The sequence below is a fragment of the Leptinotarsa decemlineata genome, unplaced genomic scaffold (assembly GCF_025532065.1).
Source record: "Leptinotarsa decemlineata unplaced genomic scaffold, Ldec_3_MD MMD2_tig00000008_RagTag_RagTag, whole genome shotgun sequence".
NCBI lineage: Eukaryota > Metazoa > Arthropoda > Insecta > Coleoptera > Chrysomelidae > Leptinotarsa > Leptinotarsa decemlineata.
In genome coordinates, this window is record NW_027412537.1 from 12403632 (window position 1) to 12422236 (window position 18605).

Here is an 18605-nt window from a genome sequence, read left to right on the forward strand (position 1 = left end):
TTGGTTATTGGTTGAAAAAATCGAATATAAAATTTAAAAATCAAACTAATTTCACTGTCAAATATAATTTGAAATTTCATCAAATAGATAGATAGTATTTTTGACCACTTAAATGTAAGTCTGTTCAAAAAAGGTGAATTTCTAATCTTCATCTTCATATTAGGGGGGCATCAAACTACACTGTATGCAAATAAGTATTGCAATAATGCTCCAATTCATGTGATTAAATGATAAATAATGCATATCAAAATAAATTTAATAATTTTCATCAACACCTAAGCACTCAACAAATTTCAAGGAACCAGCAGTCGGCGATTTCGTTTTCATAGAAACCTCGAATGTTCAACTTTTGGTCATAACTAAAATCGAATTATATCAAAAGGAAATTGTGCATGTCTCGCCGTCTCCATCACTTTGAATAATTGAAAAATCAAACTTGCAAGATCGTATTTAGACCTAAATCTATCTTAGATGATACATCTATACCAAATGAAAGGCATTACTTTGTGCAGGCTGCAAGAATCTTCTGGGTTTCTTTGGGTATTTCACTTTCCACCATCTGAAAAATAAAAACTGTAATTAAGAATTGTATGCATATGTATAAACAGCAAACAATCAATAGAAAATTCTTAGTCAAAATATTGATTCCAACAGCATATTCTATTTTACATTCTGCCAAGCTTTGAAGTTTTTTTTGAACTATTATTTTATTTATCCCAAGAAACAAATGTGTTTTTATTAGGAATTACAGCAGATTTTATGATTGATTCTGCCGTTACTCGATGAAGATCCATAGTGATTTCATAAACTACATCTCACGATTTGTGAGATGTAGGTGAGGTGTAGTTTATGAAATTCCAGTATGAAATTCCAAATATACATTGAAAAAAACTGTATACATCCTGAATTGAGAGAGAAAAGAAAGGAAGAGGTAATAAGAAAAGGGAAAGAACCAGAAGAAGGTCCGGATTTCCCAACATGGATAACTTGGATATCCCATACTTTGTTGTTTGCAAACTTCAAAAAAGTTTAGTTTCTCCAAAGTAAGAGAACAGTCCACACATTTTTAAGTGACAATTTTACGAAATTCCCAACTTTTCGCTGTTTTTTGACTTGGAAAAGTTGGGAAATTTCGGGCCGTGAAGACAGAAAAAAAATAATAGTAGAAAACAATAAGCACAATATTATTTAAGTGTTGTTTCCTTTTATTTGTATTGAATATTCCTATACATGGTGAAAGACCAAGGACCTTGGTCCAAATAAGAATATAATTTCCATTATTATTATTACCAAAATTTATTTTTGTTTGTGTATACCCTATCGGGCATAAGCATTCAGCCAATCTTTGGATAGCTAAGTAAGGCAATTAATATATTATAGTAGTAACTAATCCCTCGGTTTTCATATTTTGGAAAGTTGGGAAATTTTGCTGGTGGCATTGGGAAAATTTGGATTCCCTCCCTTCCTGGTTTTTCTTTTCGCTACGGCCCTGCATGTATGTAACTGTTTCAGCTACTATTATATTTACTTATAGGTTTTTTTTATATTACAGCTCTCGGTAAGAAAGCTGGGGCAGCTAAAAAGAAAATTACTTTTTTACACAGCGAATCCCCGAAAAATCACTGTCTTCCACAAAAACAACAATATTTTACTAAAAAATTGTTTTTATTTCAAAAATAATCATTTTTAACTGATTAAAATTATTTACAAAAAAATTATAAATCTTCAATGGTGAGATGAGTTTATTTCTCGAATAGAAACGTTTTTAATAATGAAAGTTCAATTATGCATAACAATACCTTGGTTTAATGAAGATCATCACATATGAAATTATAGGCAACACTGTCACAAGCTATAGCCAACAATACCACAAGCTTATAGGCAACACTGACAAGCACATAGGCAACACAATTGTGGACGTCTTTAGTTTTTTTATTTTGGAATTTTTGTGACCAGTAAACATTTCGTGTAATAATATTAGGTACATATTCCTATTTTATGAAGACTTTGAATATCAAAAAGATTTTGATTATAAAAATGTAGTCAGTTCCAGACGGCATAATTCATAAATAAATTTCATTCCTTTGTTTTGTAATTTCTTTAAAACTATTTTGGGTGGCAGAGCCCCCAATGGAGATCAGGTATTTAAATTTAGAGTAAATAAGTGAAAAACAAGTATTTTTACAATAAATTAATGGGACATACATCCTCATTTTGTACAAAATACCTAATAGGGGAATAATTTTATCTTTTATTTTTTGTATATGTACCTTCCAATTCAAAATGTCATCAATATAGTCACCAAGTAATCGAGTAGTAGTTACTTCATGTAACTGAAGATCAATTCGAACATATTTATGTATAACAACGTTTTTTTTGTATCATCAGCAAACAGTTTTACCTGTCCCTTCAGTTTCAAATTTGATATTGACTTTGTATAGATTAAAAATAGTGTTGGGCCTAATATAGAGCTCAATTTTTAAAAAAATTCTGTTTTCTAAGTAATTTTAAAACCATTTAAAAACTTTTCCCCTGGTGCCAACATTCGGAATAAACATACTTCATGGTGGTAGAACACAATATCAATAGGTCTTGGATCTTAATATATGTATCTAGAATACTTACATGTAAAGCGAGAACAATAATAATTGAAAACAAATAGGTATGACAATATTTGCTAACATTGGATGTAGTGTGAAACATTTATATTATTTGACATATCTCATTTCCAAAGTTAACTGTGGCTATGAATAACATAATAGTACGATCCAAAGAGAGGTTGTCCACCCATAAACACATACCTAACTTTCATTAAATTTGATCAATACATCTTGAATGTATTATCCATCAAAATATGTTCATAACTAACTTTAAAAAAAGTTTTTGCCATGTTTCACCCAGTTATGAAAAAAATATTCGGATAATTTTCAAAGAACTATTTGAGGCACACAAAATTGATTTATCATTTTTCTTACTAAGAACTGAAGCTACAAAAAAATAAAAAAATGTTTCAAGAAATGATACCTCGTAAATATTGGATAAATTGGGTTTTTTTACAAGTGAGCAGAAGAAATATGAAGGTACTTTGTAGTGCTTCAGTGTCAGAGTAAAAAAAAATATTAAATTCAGTGTGCATCAGGGCTCGATCCTCGGCCCTCTACTTTTTCACCTGTTTGTAAATGACTTACCTCACCTAACTGTATTGGGACAAAATGTTAAGCAACTTATCTGCAAATAGTATTGTCAACCAGTTCGGTGAATTGTGTCTAAGAAATAAACTTATTTTGAATACTTCCAAGTGAGTATCGATGAAATTCCATTTCAAAACTATTACTTCAGAAGATTATATCATAAACGACATTAAAAACTCTAGGTACTTACTTGTATGATAATCTTAACTGGGATAAATAAGTAGATCAAACATGTTCAAAGATCAATGAAGAATACTAAGTATGCCATAAAGCAGCTAAAATCGAAAGAACCAGGATTACTCAGCATTTATTGAGATGGTATATCATCATATCAATTTTAATCTTATGATTTAGGGTAGATTGAAGTTCTTCATGGAAGTTTACGGCCCAGAAAAGGATAACGAGGCTTGTACTCAATATGATTTACAGTGACAGTTGCCTATATCTAACTTCATAGAGAAAAAAATCCCAACAGCGCCTTCCTTCTTTATTTTGTAGTGGTAGTGGTCGACCTACAGTAGTCTAGGACGAGGATTTGAGAACCCTGGTGAAGACTGGCCCTTCACAAATGGTGCGTAGGATGACAGAAGAACTGGGCGTAAACTCCCATGTGGTTTAAAATGTGTTGGAAAGGACAAAAAGCTCGAAAAGTTGCTGCTCCACGATTGACAGAAATTATCATGTTTCGAGGTCTGTTCTTTGCTTCAAGATGTAACTTTCGTCCTCACAATCAACGCACATACTACTGATGATGACTGTCGCTATAGCAGACGTAATGTTTGGTACTACAAGTTCTATTCGACCACCTACCAGCCCAGATTTTGTTCTCTTCAATCGTGACTAAGGCCGTGAAAGTCTGTATTCTTATAAAGTTCTATATTTATATTTACTTTTCAATGTTAATTTTCAATTTTTGTTTGATTTCATCTCAAATATTATTCACTATCAAAATGTCATAAGTAGTAACCAGAGTTGAAATTTTCAGCCATAGTTATGGCTGAAACAGCAAAGTCTCACAGTAGTTTCCTTCCTCAGTGAACGTAGTATGTAGTCATGGCATTGTATCACATTCACTTTATCATAATCGGTTCTTCGGCCATTTACAATTGTCAAAATACTGTTACGAATAGCAGAACCTAACCTATTAACTCATTAGTTAAATATATTCCTTTATTGACTATGAAGAACATATTTGTAGCTAGTTGGCATCCAGAGTTTTTAATAGATAAATACATTACAGCTTCAAGGTAAACGTTCAAATTTAAGTTCACAAGACAAATAATAAAAAAATATTGAACATTATCATGATTCAGATCTTTTAGAACTACCATGTAAGCATGTCATTCAATCCTTGCAATTCTTGAAGACACAGAAATGAATAGAAAGCCAGGTTCATAGAAATATCGGGTATTTTCGATGAAAAATGTATTTCCTGGAATATTGACAAAAACTTCAAAGTGAAGTATGACCGAAGGAACAGGAAGTGAGACAGTTTTTCAAAATAATACTTTATTGGATAAATATGATTTTTTTTATTGTTTGGATCAATCATTTACATGAAAAAGCACACAAAATTATAACTGAAACCCAGGCAGAGTTGAAAATCCAATACTTTATTAACTGTCAATCAATTAATACACAATAGTGGGCTGGAGGTATAAAGTAGATTACTAACTTGCAATCGACAAAATAAATTTAATAAAACTACTCAACAGAACTTCCATCTGTTACCACATTCATTACACAGCACGAACGTCGTCATAGGTTCATCAGACGACCTAGTCTGCAGCTGATTGTATGTGCAGTTCTTCTTCTTGCATTTGCCGCACTTGAGCATTTCCGTTTTGGTACCTTGAACCGTAGCTAATTGGGCATCATTGATCGCTTCTTTCAAGAATCTCTCTCGAAGCTGCTTAACCTCGTCATTTGCCATTTCCTCGGCAGTCATCACAGCCAATCGGGACGCTGTTATAGCGCCAATTCGGAAATTTGTCCGCAGGGTAGGATTTTTAACATCTTTCAGGTTCGATATTCTGGATCTGACTCTGTTTTTGTATCTCATGTCGGTATTCTTGAATTCCAAAAAGATTGCTTCCTCCAATTCTTCGGCGAGTTCTTCAGCTGAAGCACAACCTTTAAAAAACAAGTTCATTTGAATCCTTCCTTAAAATGTATATAAAGATATATAGCATCTTTGGGCATCACAATACTGTTTGTAGCAATTCTGTGTTCTGCTTTTTTGGTAATTTGAATCATCCTGTCCTAATTATCAATTTCCCCAAACTAAACTAAATTTCTTCAAACTTAATTCAATAAAGTGAATCAATTCAAATATATTTGATCATTGAGCAATAATCCTGAATTTTTACAACTATTGATTTCTAAACATTCTTTCACTTCTACTATTAATATAGCTCGTTTTTGAAAAGGCAAAGAATTGGATGTAGGCTACAGAACAAATAATAATTTGAGTAAATTCATTAAAACCAATAAAGATAAAACTCCAGTGACTTATAGTTCTTGTCAAACATTTTATAACATACAAACCGGTAGAGCATAGAAGTAGTTTTTTGAATGGAAAGACCAATTCAACATTTGCGAATCATCTTTTGACAGAGTCCATCACTATTATGATGTATTGCATTTTGAAGAGAAATGTTCAAAACTCAGTGTTTTAGAAACCTTTTGTAAACTTTAAAGTGGAATTCTCACATTAAAGTGAGTTTTTTTAATGCATTGTTCAATGTACTTTTTACTGTTTTTCATCATGTTAACTTATTTCTTACCTTCAAAATCTTCAGGTTTCGAATCGGTTTTGAGGGCAGCAGCCAACATCTCTCGACACTTCAGCCTAACGGAATCTGTGGTATTGGAACTAGGTGGGAACTGTTTTGGCAATGGTCGCTCTTTATCTCTTTCCCGTTCTTCACGCACTGTTTTATCCTCTTTTTCTTTTTTGGGCTTTGAAGAACTGCTACTAGAAGATTTGCCACTAGAGGTAGTAGTACTGCCAGACAGAAATTTTTTCCAATTTTTTATCAATGTTTTGGACAAACTGATCACTTCATCATCTTTACTCGACTTCCTCAATGCATTTACAGTCATTCCTATACGTGTGTTGGTCAATACTTCCAAATTGATGTTTAAAGTCTGTAGTTCTTTAAGCAGGTCTAATGCTTGTTCTTGCCCCTATCAAAAAAGTCATGATTAGAGTAATATCACAAAGTAAGTATTACATTACAGATTATTATAGTCACTATAATCGAAATTAATGAATACCAAACTGATTTAGATTCATTGTAAAACAGGAATTACCAAAAAGAAGGTTTGAATTAGGTTTATTTTTATACAAAACTTAACCTACACTTCCATCTTCTGACGTCATTTTATTTAATTTTTTTTGTATACGCATAACATCTTCCTCCACGCTCATTTTGAGGAATATTTATTTGTTCCTCACGAAATCAATACAATTATTTTAGTTTGCTACACACGTTGAATAAATATTCTCTATCTTCTTGGGACGACGCTTTTTGTTACAAGTACGTTGCGAACTTGTCAAACTGAAAACCAGAGAACACGAAAACTGGCTTTTGTGGTCACTTCTGTCACAGAATACTAAACTTATAGGTTCGTTCCAACCAGCGTCAGAAACAGTTTCTGACAGTCAGGATTGTGCGCAGTAATGTGATTGCGTTCCAACGTGAGTTTCCAACCATTAGTAAACTCAGTTTTCTGTTCCATCCAAGATTCAAACCCGTTCGAAATCTATCAGAATGGTTTGAGGATTATCTTCTAACCATTAATCTGACGCATGCGTATTCCGTATTACTGTTTCTGTTTTATGTTCATGCAACTTGCAAACAACATAACCTGCAAAAATTGTAATAAAATAAATTATTTATTTGCTGGCGCTAGAAAAATTAGGAATTCTTTAAGTGAACCTAAAATATGAACATCTTTAATTACACAAATTAATTATTGCGGTGACCTACTTTTACCTCCCAGTTCCATGTTGATTAGTAAATAGAATAGAGATATAAAATACTTCAACCTTCTTTTACTCTTATTTGCTTGTATATACGGAAAACTGATTTAAAAGAAGCTGTACAAAATATCAATATATCTTTAAAGATCATTGAATTGTATTTACAAGTGAATAAACTCAAATTGAATATCAATAAATCTAAGGCAATGATGGTTACAACAAATTCGAATCAAAAAAAGATTGAATTGATACTAACGACGTTAATATCAGCATATTCAATAATCAACTCACAATTGTAAATGAAATTAAGTACCTAGGATTCATTATACACCATCAATTAAATTTGAATAAGCATGCCGAATATACCATTAGAAAGATATGTAAGAAAAAGTATTTTTTCTCTAGAATTTCAAATCTTTATCAACCTTTGCTAGACTAACATATTACAACTGCATAATGAGGCCACACTTTGACTACTGCGCCACACTGATGTATGTATTCAATCAAAATCAAATGGGACAGTTGCAGAAACTACAAAATCGAGGTATGAGAATCATTTTGAGATGCAACCAGTATACCTCTATTGAATCTATGTTGAATACTCTACAGTGGCAGCCGGTACATAAAAGAATGTATTATTTGAGCATGATTTTTATTTTCAAAATTTCGAGTAGGATACAAACAGCCTATCTTAGCATATATTTAGTTCGAAATAGTGATCAGCAGCAAGTTGACAGCAGACGCCCGTTTTGACATTTGTGAACGTCCGTGTACGTGTAGTAGAGTATTTCTTATGGGCGGCTTGGGTTCACTGAAACGCGACCGCTATTGTGTGGTCGATCCGACCGCAAAATGTGGCTCGTGTATGGGCGCTCTTACTTCTTTGCATGATCTACATATCCATGTATAGAGTTACCTATTTTCAAATTGATTATTACTTCCTTCCTTTCTTTGGAAGATTCCCTCATCTCTTTTTTTGTATCAAGATGGAGTAGTAGAAAGCCAAAAACTTGAATGACTCACAGAAGAATCACTAATCTGACATCATTTTAATATTGAGGGGTCAAATTTCTGGAATCTCTATCCTGCGTTGCGGTTGTTTAATGTCGTTTTCAGCGATGAATTCAAATTATTGGATATATATTTTAATTGCAGTCGAGAAATTATCAGGTTGATGCGTCAACATTTTATCTAAACAGGCTTTATTTCACCATGTTCACGTTCACTACTAAACGAAAATTTCCAGGTTGGGAATGTAATCACCTCAAAATTGTTAAAAATTCGTGGTTTCTGTTTCGTGCTATAACGGATATATCAAAATTTTAGCTCTATCTCGAGCAATATAAGAGTATTTGATGATCTGATCATCACCCTTCCTTTGGCATTCAGATGTATCACTAAAAGTGTCACGCTTATTTTGTTCAGATCTTCAATTTATTGTCCAAAATGTAAGAAAATCTTTCCAAATGTAAACAACATCGAAATTTGAAGTACTAACTTGACATTGTTATTCTCACTTGAGGTGTAATCAGCACCTCTGTGAATATAATGATGAAATTTATTAGATCACGCTATCATTTTCCTATCAAGAGTGCCATAGGAGAAAATATTTTACATAGGGGAGGGATATTCTAAGGGATATTTTATGCATCTTGATATCTACTGTGATAACCGACAAGTCACAAAGCTCCAAGTAGGGAAATATGAAACTTGCCTTTTTCTGTTTTTCACTTATGGAACTGTTCTGTGACTGAGGGGTTCTGGGCATTGATTCTGCATTAATTCGGCAGGTTCGAAATTCATAAGCAAAACCAACCTATCGAAGCCTTAAATAGCATAGGATGTATTCTCTAAAAGCAAAGACAAACATATGCATGCTATGAACTGAGATAGCATGCCATATGCCATAGACATGACAATATCGACTAGCCGTTACGTCACTTTTACATATATACCACTGCGGATTTCAAAGTTTTGGAAATGACGTCATTGCATGTAAAAACGTGCTTATGACTACGTCATTAGTAATATGGATTGCATACTTGGTAATCTCTATAGTCGTTTAAATGTACCGAAATAATGAAACAAGCACAGTAAATCATTTCAGTTGTATTTGCCATTTTTTTGCTATTCGATTCATTTAGGACAAAGAAATTAAATATTTGTCTGTTACTTCTTCATGTGGTCAGTCAGAAACGTACTGACGACATTGACTAAGTCACAGAATTGAGAATACTTAGAACTTGTTTACTATTCTGTGACAGTGTATTTGAGTGTATCTTATAAAAATATGAGTTATTACACTGTGACTTTGTTTACGTTTAGGAAAACAAATTCTTGTTTTTCAATGTAAATTATAGCTGTAGGTTTTGTTAAAGCTACTACCCAATAATAGTATGAGGCAAGTGAAATTTCCATAAATATAAAATATTTTACTGTATTAACAGAAATATAAACATCACTGTTGCTTACAATTTAAAAAAAATATTTTGGTTTGAGAACTTATCTTTCTTGTAGTTCATCAAAATATATATTGCATTACGTCACTTCATCATCATCTACTTTCAGATATGAGAATGACATTTTTACCAGAATAAATTACAATGGAATCTAGGGAAACCTCGGAATTGCAGCAGTTGGTGTCCAGTGATGCAGAAAATGAAGATAGTATTGTTCAAGACGAAGTGGAAGGGAAAGTCATATCACCCATCAAAAGTAGCAAAGTGGTAATAAATATAAATTATATACTTGTTAGTAGTAAACTAAAAATAAATTCGACATTAGATATATTTTGACACTAGTTGAATTTATATTCTGCAGATTTCTTCGTCTGGAAACACAAGTCGTAGTTCTGTTGCCCACAGCATAAGAAGAGGTCAAAGTGGAGTACCAACAGGTTCCAAAATCACATTTGTTAATGAAAGAAAAATTAGAGATACTAACAGGGGAAGCGCAGTACGGCCAAGAAACACAGATAAAGGTATTTGAGTACTCCATTACTTTTTCAGTTGAGATAACTTTTCATTATATCTATTAAGTATGAATTAACATGTTCAATACCATGTAGTTGGTTTATAGAACGAATAACTTCAATCAATTTAGAAGGAAGCAATAGTGAGAGTATTTTATTTAATCGATTACGCTGATATGTAATAATTCCTCGCATGTTTTTATTTATTTTCTAGTTTTCTTTTGTTTACACTTTTTTTTCTTCATTTCGACACCCTGTAGATAAACCTCACACAGATATTCCACACCATTCTTTTATGTCTCAAGTGCCAGACGTACGACACATGGAGAGGGCCCTCCTTGGCCTACTAGGAGACTTCCATTCCGGCAAACTACGAGCGTTCGGAAGCGGCTGCACCATGGAGCAGATGACTAACATACGAGAACAGCAGGAAAAACTGGCAAAGCTACATTTTGACTTGGGATCAGCGACAGTGCCCAGTCTGAATGACGATGACATTCAGCGGTCTCAAAACACAATGAGTGAACTCATACAAAGACTAGAACAGCTTAGTGTTTCGATTGAAGCACTGCACAATAACAGTTCGGTCAAATAGTGGACTTCAGGGAAAAAGTAGAATTCTAGAAGTTTATACAGGTTGAGAGCCCTTTCGATAAACATATCAATAGGGTAAACCCTAAATAATTTCAGTTGATACTTACTGAAGCAAATTATGGATCAGTAAGTTGAATGTTGTATCTATTTCCATGAAGATATTCTAATTTTAATGTATCATTTAATTTATGTGGTGGACAAGTATTCTTTAGAATATTCTATATGCCAATAATCAACCCCAAAAATGTTTAAGTATCTTGCCATGATTCGTACTACTAGCCCATGTTTCTCTATTTAGGATATTTAGGCAAATTTTTGTGATATTATATTTTGATAATTATAAGTTGTTGATTTTGAAGTTTATTGAAAATGTGTTTCAAAATATGAATAGGTACTGTTCAAGCAAGATTGTATAAGAGGTACACTGAGCTTTGAACGAATTTTATTGAGCTTATTTCATAATTTTCTTTTATAATAGTGGGGACAGGGGATTTTTGTGTTCTGTAATAAAATAATTTTTATATATAAAAATGTATATTTGGTGAAATAAATAGATAATAAATCAAATTAGGTGTTTTTCAACATTCCAAGAATTTGGAAAAATAAAAAATTCAACTTGAAACATTTTTTATTGTTTTATAAAAATCATTTATAACTTTATTTCGAATATCGTTTTCAATTCACATTTTTATTTTGTGTGTGTTTGTGTGTAGTCAATTATACATGACTGTAGCTCTAGTTCAGTAAATTACATAATGAACATTATGCACCTCCTCAACTCAAATTATCTATTTCGAGTTCCTGATGGCCCTGGATCCGTTCTCCTTCTCTCTAAAATTCAGAAACATAAATTTAGATAAGTAAAAAAAAATTTTCATAGTAAAAAAGTGGATGTGTAGTAACACTTGATCCAAGTAAAAACTTTCCAGATGATGGATGTTAGAATCATAGTTGTAATGACAACATATGTCATATGCTCATGTAAATGTGGTCATTACTATTTGAGCTCAATGTTTTCTGTTATTTAATGTTAGTGAAAGAAAGTAGTAGTTTTAATAATAGACTCTTATTCGATTCATATGTGACAAATTCTGGATAAACTAGAAAGTTTTTGTGTATATATATCTATGTTATATCTGGGAGATATAATATAGACTATCCAGAACTGAAAGCTAATGATCTTATCAGTTGAAGCTGTTGACACTAAAAATAATATCCGGTTTTTTTCCATATTGTCGATTATACTGTATGTCTTAGTTTAGAGTTTTTCCAATTATGGAGGTTGTCAACCGTCTGAATATCAATATTTTTCAGACTATATTGGGGATGATACACGACTGATTGTTATAGAGAGCACTCAAATCTGATGATTATATAGAATTGAATTTACCAAATAAGCTAATTCAAACTTGTATAGTTCATAAAAAATAACTGAAATTTTTTCTGAGATTCAACAAGGCATTTGACACTTACTTATTTTGTTTTCAGCAGCATCTGAGGCAGAAACAAATGTTCTTTGCAATTTGGTCTTTTTAATATCTCTGTACTTTTGCGCAACATCCTTGGAAAGTTCAGCAACTCTAACCATTAATGGTGCAGGGTAACTAAAATATACAATTGTTAAATATGAAAATAACACGACCCTTAATGCGAACTCACCTGCATCCCATGAATTCTATATTTGTGAAAGCCTTTGCTAGTGCAACAAGATAGTCTTCAGAAAATTTACCCTTATGTACTCTCATAAATTCTCTTCTTAGTTCCCAATGTTCGTCTGGGTCGGTATCATCTTTATATTGGTCAATATCCCAGTCAGTAGGAAAAGTCTTCGACATTTCAAATTTAGTTCAAATATCAACAATAAACACTAAAGGTGCAACTAACCTTAACATATGAATATATATACATATATATATAAATATATCAATTTTTACTCTTCTTCTCTATTTGGTCTTTATCTTTTTTGGAACAACCTGCCAGCTAAGAGAAACTACAATGAACCTTTACACTGATATTGTGATAACCGCATAGGTGAAAACTACTTTTATAATGATTAGTACCTCGTTTAATATTTTTTGAAATTGTTTTGTCAATAACTTTTCCAAAATTGAGTAAAACATCATATGAAATTTGTCTCAGAATTTCCCCATAAAAAGCATGAACTTTTGTCATTTCCAGAGTAACAGTCATTAGGGAATTATTGGAAACGCTATAAGGTAAATGCCTTATTATGGTCGTTCCGAAAATGGGAGGTACGCATGCGCACTAGAAAAAATTTAATAAGGAAACCTTAATAAAATACTGCTTTCCCCTATTTACGACTAGATACGGTAAGTATTTAACGTTTCCTTATTTCCCTTATTCGAAAAACCTAACCTCACAAAAAACGGTTGTCAACATCAACTTTTTTTTTAATCTTTAAGTTTAAATTATAAAATATGAGTGGGCCAATACGAAGCCTTGGCCAAGAATACAGCACGAAAAAAAACAGATTAAGGTTTACTTATAATGATGATTTGGCTCTATTAAGAGAATTTGTAGGACAAAATCCCCTATCAAATCCCGAAAGATGGGAGGTGATAAAGCAGAACATGCAAATTTCGACTGGCAAGGCTTTCACAATTAGAACAATCAAACAACATCTGATACTAATAATTGAAATATGGATCAAGAAAGATGAGGTTGATAAAGTTAGGTAAGGAAAAAATGGCAGATTTCAGTGAACTTTCTGCTTACGCCTGAACACTCAAGGGATTTAAATATTTATACCAAGATTTAACGTTAGTAAATCCGTTAATATTTTGTAGATCAGGAATTGAGGATTGTTCAGAAAGGGACTTACTACTTCAAGAAGCTAGTGTATTATGCAAAGAATTTAACTTTGTAGGCCTAGACAGGCAAAAGAAAAAAACTCCAAGAGACTTACAATTATCGCAGTTAGGCAAAAAAGTGAGAAACAGTTACCTGGATCAAGTGGAACATATAAATGAAAATGCCTCCACATCCACCAAACAAGTATGTAACCAAAATCAAGACAATGGCAAATTTGTTTTACAAGAAATCATAACATGTGACCAAGAAAATGAAATCTTTTTTTATGATCATGATTATGGTAAGTGTTACTCAAATTCAAAAATAGTCATGTTTGTATACCTCTTGGCAAATAGAAGAAAATACCTTAGATTATTGTTCTATTTATTTCAGCTAGCTGTGTTGACATTGAGCTGGAGCCGCCAAGTCACCAAATTAACAATACAAATACATTGGAGATAAATTCTTTGAGTTACAATAGTTGTGATAAAAGGACCTTGGAGGTCATAAGTCCTAAAAAGACTCGAGGGTGTCTGGAATCAACTGCCACTCCAATACGAAAAACACAGTCTACAGACCAAAAAAGTAGTGTACTAGGTAAGCAGTACCTAGTTTGACTATTGTTTCATTCTTTTATAATGTGCAAATGGAGTCACAATAAAATACAAAAATACAGATCGTATATTTGTATTTTTTGTTTTCAAAATAATAATTTTGTTTGATAAACTCATCCTTATTGTTTGTAAAATCGCAATTTTAGTCTAAAAAAATTGTAAACTCAATTAACATGTTAGGCCCTTCGAGGACGCGAATTAAAAGACAGCCTATTAGAAGAAATGCCTTGACATATTTATCTCAAAAACAGGAGAGAGACTATGCCATAAGAAAAAAAGAATTAGAACTAGAAGAGCGAAAAATTGCTTTACAAGAAAGACAAATTAATCTTAATGAAGAAAAGCTAAAATTAGAAAAACAAAAATTAGAACTTGAAAATGAAGAACGGAAACAGCGAATGGATGGAGAAAAAAAAGAAAAAGAAGTTACTTTTAACATATTGCAAAAACTGATAGATACTCTTGCACAAAATTGCAATAAGGTATAATTTTGATAGATAATATCTGTTGGTTTTGTATATTTTTTGACCTTCCTTCGATTGAAACCAAAAATGATTAATATTTTTAGAGTATAAAGTTGTGATTTGAAAAAAATGTGATTTAAGTTTTGTAAAAATATTAGGTTTTTGTAAGAATAGGAATGTTACTTTTGTCGATTTAATAATTATAAATTAGAGTCTAATATATTTTTGTTGACTGTCTAAGACTGACTTTTGTAACAATGTTATGTTTTTTGTAGGTTTAGGAATGTTACTTTTGTAAAATTTTGTCCAATATATAATTGTTGACTTCAATAAAAGACTGATATAATAAATAATATTTTTTTTTAATTTCAACAATTATTACAAAAAACTATCCAAAATATTCCTCTAAATTTGGGGGTTGCAGATTAAAGTAGTCTGCTGTTTGACAACCGTATAAACATGTGTGTGCATTTGTTAATAATACAGAGACCTTATATAGGGACTGCAAGTCCTGCATTAATAGTTTTTGATTTTTTTTAAAATCTATAAATGCAAATTGTTGTATAATTTTCGAAAAACCCCATTCAACTGCAACTCGAAGAGTTTTCATTGAATTATTAAATTGTAATTGTTGAGGTGGCAACAGATTTGGCTGTCCTGGAAAAGGGGTGATAAGTAATTCCATAAGGCCATATCCCTGGTCACCAAACAAAACAAATTTATCGTTTTCACCAAACACTACTTTCTCTTCCAGTTGCTGGTACAAATTGCTCTCCCTAAAAAAATATAATGTTCAGACTAATAAATTACTTATAGTACCAACAATACCTAAATATGCCTGCATCATGCCTACGTCCAGGAAATGCTCCCATTAAACTTGTGATTATGCCATCTGGACAAAGCACACTTTGATATTTGAGGCAATGAAACTTTTTGTGTCCAGAATAGTATTCTTCCTGGTTAATGGAAGGACGACATATTGCACGGGCAGTTCCATCAATGAATCCCCAGCAGTTGTTTATAGCTGCCCCCTTTGCAAGAATTGCCTAAAATAATAAAGATACCTAAATTACCTACTACAGTGCTACTATAGTACTACTACAGTTCTATTATACTTCTGAATAAAGCTAAAAAAAGGCAAATATTGTAATAAAGTAAAAAATAGATTTGATTTGTATCAAACAATTTGAATCCGATTATTATTAAAGCATTCTAAAATTATTGTGGAATGCTTTAATAATCATCAGATCCATCAATATACTTGAGCATATGATTCCAGTTTTTGCCTGTCTAACCACTGTAGAAGGTTTAAGTCCAATAAAAGGTCCCCTTTTTGGGCAATCATTATATCTACTGTTGTCCGGATTACTTGAGACAATGATTGCGCAGACATATTGAAAAAGGTTTTTAGGTCAATAAGTCTACTTGGATAGGCTAACCTCTTTAGTACTATGCACAATGCTTTTAATCCTGAAACATAAATATTTTTAAATGTATTTTTTTGTTAACAAAAAAAATGTACTTCTGCTTAACACCAGCTTCACATATTGGGCATCTTGGAACCAACTTGACTATAACACGCCAAGCACAAACGTCGTCCAACATTGGACGACGTTATATATATATATATATATATATATATATATATATATATATATATATATATATATATATATGTGACAAAGGCACATTGGGCTCAATGTGTGGAGCCGGCAACAATAAAACCTACCATTGACACGATCACCAGCCTCCGTGACAACCTCATCAGGAATTAAAAAAACATTTTTAATTCTTTGAAGATGTCCCCTTTGGAATCTAAAGTTTTTAACTACTTCCTCATCACTCAGGTTTTCCAACTCGAAAGGGGGACCTTGGCCTTCCTCATCTCTGTTAATTAAAATATTATTCATTATAGCAAATTCAATATCTTCATCGGCCCCACCGCCCAAAATTACGTCTTCCAAAATATTTTCCATACTGTTCTAAACCGCTATCAAAATTACAATAAAATATCACTGAAATTTGAACAGCAAAGACAAGTAGTTTTTTTTTAGGTTAGATATAAAAATGTCGCTGTCCTAAGAACTGTCAATTTAAAGAATGACTTCCAATAACTCAATTTCTACCCTGACATTTAAGGTTTTGCTTTATTCAAATAAGGCTTAACTTTATTAAGGCGTTACCTTAAAAGCCGGTGTTCAATAATTCCCTATTATTGATCTCTTGAACAGTAATATATCATGTGTTCTCATGAAATGTTGAGAATACATCAGAACAATAAGGTCACTTTGAAAACAATTATGGAATATAACTAGATGAGAATACCAATCAAGGTTGACGTCATCGCCTGATGACACAGTTCTGGTGAATGAGAAATATTTTTGCTAGATTCAAGTTCTACCTTTCATTAGGTAATAGGTATATTTAAAAAACGACACACCGAAGTTTTTTATCATATCAGTCAGAGGAGGTGTTCCGAACTGATTAATTCGAAATATATATTCAGTAGATCGAATCCGAACAGCTTTAGAGTTGTCCCACTGTAATACAGAGTATTAACGAATTATTTTTTACTCCAGTGTCAACTGAACCATTGTCTTTTTTTATTTTTGTCAGGTAATTAATAAACATCTGAGTAAACCAATTAATATAAGAATTTTCTTTGATTTTTGTCTGCTTTATTCTATTGTTCTCCTTCTATTTAGTTTTTAATTAGTAGTTTGGAGGGAGCAAGAACAAGTTTTAGATAAACAATAGAACAAAAGGATTAATTGTTAGGAAACAATTCTATTTAAAAATCTGCAACTATATAGTACTACACAGGTTAAAACTAAATGTCTACAGGTTTGTTTTGCAAATTCACATCTTCTTCTACTTGGGTACCCTCTATTAAAACATGCCTTTGTAGCATTTCTTGCATTCTAAGCATTTCAAACTTTGTTTTAGAAAACTTATATCTGCACTGTATCCAATAGACCATGGTGATAAATGAAAATGAATATACTGCGAAATTCACAGACTTGAGAGGTTGACTGGTAAACATAAATCTTGCCAATCCTGAACACAATCCTCCTCCAATACCATACAATATACTGTTACGAAAACATGGTATTTTTGAAACATCTCGTCCAAAAATAAATAGTGTCTGAAACCAAATATAGAATGAAAAGAAGTTAATTTTATTTATTATTAAATGAGGATACTTCATAACTTTGAATCAGATATTCAAATTCACCTTCTTAATACCTACTGATGTTACACAATTAATAATTGTTCATTTTCAATGGAAGTTATGAGGTATCCTCCTACTTCTAAAAGAACAGATACCTTTTCATTATTGTCTACTTGATCTGTCATGTTTATTGAGTGATATCAAAAGTACTTTTTTCCATTTACATTACGACTCCCCAACCATTTATTTATATTCTATTCTGAATAACTCAAATGACATGTCTTCAACTTGGAGGTTATGACCATTTTTTGTCTTCCTCTAGTTTGGCCTCCTCTGTCAAAGTAAATAACCATGTTTTTCAATGAAAGTATGTTCTGATTGCGACCTCTGTCAGAAATATTTGAACTTTTGAAAGGAGTCAATTTAAAAAAAATCTTTATTCATTAAAGATATCGTAAATCAAATGCAATGCTGTAACTCACTTCACAGTAAACCTTTAGGGGTGGGAATTACCATCATTATCAATTATATTAGACGGGAATCTTATAAATGAATATACCGGGTGGCAACGAAATTCTAATGGGCGGCGCCAATCATTTTTCCAGAGAAATAAATTCATAGAATAAGTATAATTGAATGTTACAAGTACGGCCTTCTATTGTCTGAATGTTGATAACAGGTTTTAAATCTGTTGAAGAACAAATGAAACGAAATTTAATTGAATGCTAAAATTATTGAAAATACTCGGACCGAAATACTCGACTGAGTTAAGTTAAAATTAAAAGCAATTTCATCTGAAA

General features: G+C 32.0%; 5 protein-coding genes across 8 annotated transcripts; 2 read left to right on the forward strand and 3 right to left on the reverse strand.

Moving 5' to 3' along the window:
- Positions 1-4785: 4785 nt before the first annotated feature.
- TfIIS (RNA polymerase II elongation factor) lies at positions 4786-6793 on the reverse strand. The gene is made up of 3 exons (XM_023165586.2): positions 6556-6793; positions 5978-6380; positions 4786-5324 (listed from the first exon to the last, which is right to left on the reverse strand). Exons 1-3 carry the CDS (start codon positions 6622-6624, stop codon positions 4900-4902), a joined length of 897 nt encoding a protein of 298 aa, XP_023021354.1. The 5' UTR covers positions 6625-6793; the 3' UTR covers positions 4786-4899.
- A 2484-nt stretch (positions 6794-9277) lies between these two features.
- Positions 9278-11311, forward strand: LOC111509766 (uncharacterized). 3 transcript variants are annotated; one of them, XM_023165581.2, is made up of 4 exons: positions 9278-9580; positions 9748-9902; positions 10000-10159; positions 10411-11311. In XM_023165581.2, the coding sequence occupies exons 2-4, from the start codon at positions 9783-9785 to the stop codon at positions 10743-10745; spliced, it is 615 nt and encodes a 204-aa protein (XP_023021349.1). In that variant the 5' UTR covers positions 9278-9580; positions 9748-9782; the 3' UTR covers positions 10746-11311. The 3 variants fall into 3 exon arrangements, with proteins under 3 accessions (XP_023021349.1, XP_023021350.1, XP_023021348.1); XM_023165582.2 differs by having other exon boundaries at positions 9289-9580; positions 9748-9905; positions 10456-11311; XM_023165580.2 differs by having other exon boundaries at positions 9295-9580; positions 9748-9905.
- A 43-nt stretch (positions 11312-11354) lies between these two features.
- On the reverse strand, positions 11355-12650 carry LOC111509763 (partner of xrn-2 protein 1). Its single transcript, XM_023165578.2, has 3 exons — positions 12404-12650; positions 12218-12348; positions 11355-11575 (listed from the first exon to the last, which is right to left on the reverse strand). Exons 1-3 carry the CDS (start codon positions 12577-12579, stop codon positions 11529-11531), a joined length of 354 nt encoding a protein of 117 aa, XP_023021346.1. The 5' UTR covers positions 12580-12650; the 3' UTR covers positions 11355-11528.
- A 282-nt stretch (positions 12651-12932) lies between these two features.
- Positions 12933-14986, forward strand: LOC141480718 (uncharacterized). Of its 2 annotated transcripts, XM_074171077.1 has the most exons (5): positions 12933-13074; positions 13286-13439; positions 13552-13856; positions 13949-14152; positions 14350-14986. In XM_074171077.1, the coding sequence occupies exons 2-5, from the start codon at positions 13336-13338 to the stop codon at positions 14655-14657; spliced, it is 921 nt and encodes a 306-aa protein (XP_074027178.1). In that variant the 5' UTR covers positions 12933-13074; positions 13286-13335; the 3' UTR covers positions 14658-14986. The 2 variants fall into 2 exon arrangements, with proteins under 2 accessions (XP_074027178.1, XP_074027177.1); XM_074171076.1 differs by having other exon boundaries at positions 12933-13439.
- A 2414-nt stretch (positions 14987-17400) lies between these two features.
- Positions 17401-18123, reverse strand: l(3)87Df (cytochrome c oxidase assembly factor COX20 lethal (3) 87Df). Its single transcript, XM_023165579.2, has 2 exons — positions 17961-18123; positions 17401-17778 (listed from the first exon to the last, which is right to left on the reverse strand). Exons 1-2 carry the CDS (start codon positions 17988-17990, stop codon positions 17464-17466), a joined length of 345 nt encoding a protein of 114 aa, XP_023021347.1. The 5' UTR covers positions 17991-18123; the 3' UTR covers positions 17401-17463.
- Positions 18124-18605: the final 482 nt, after the last annotated feature.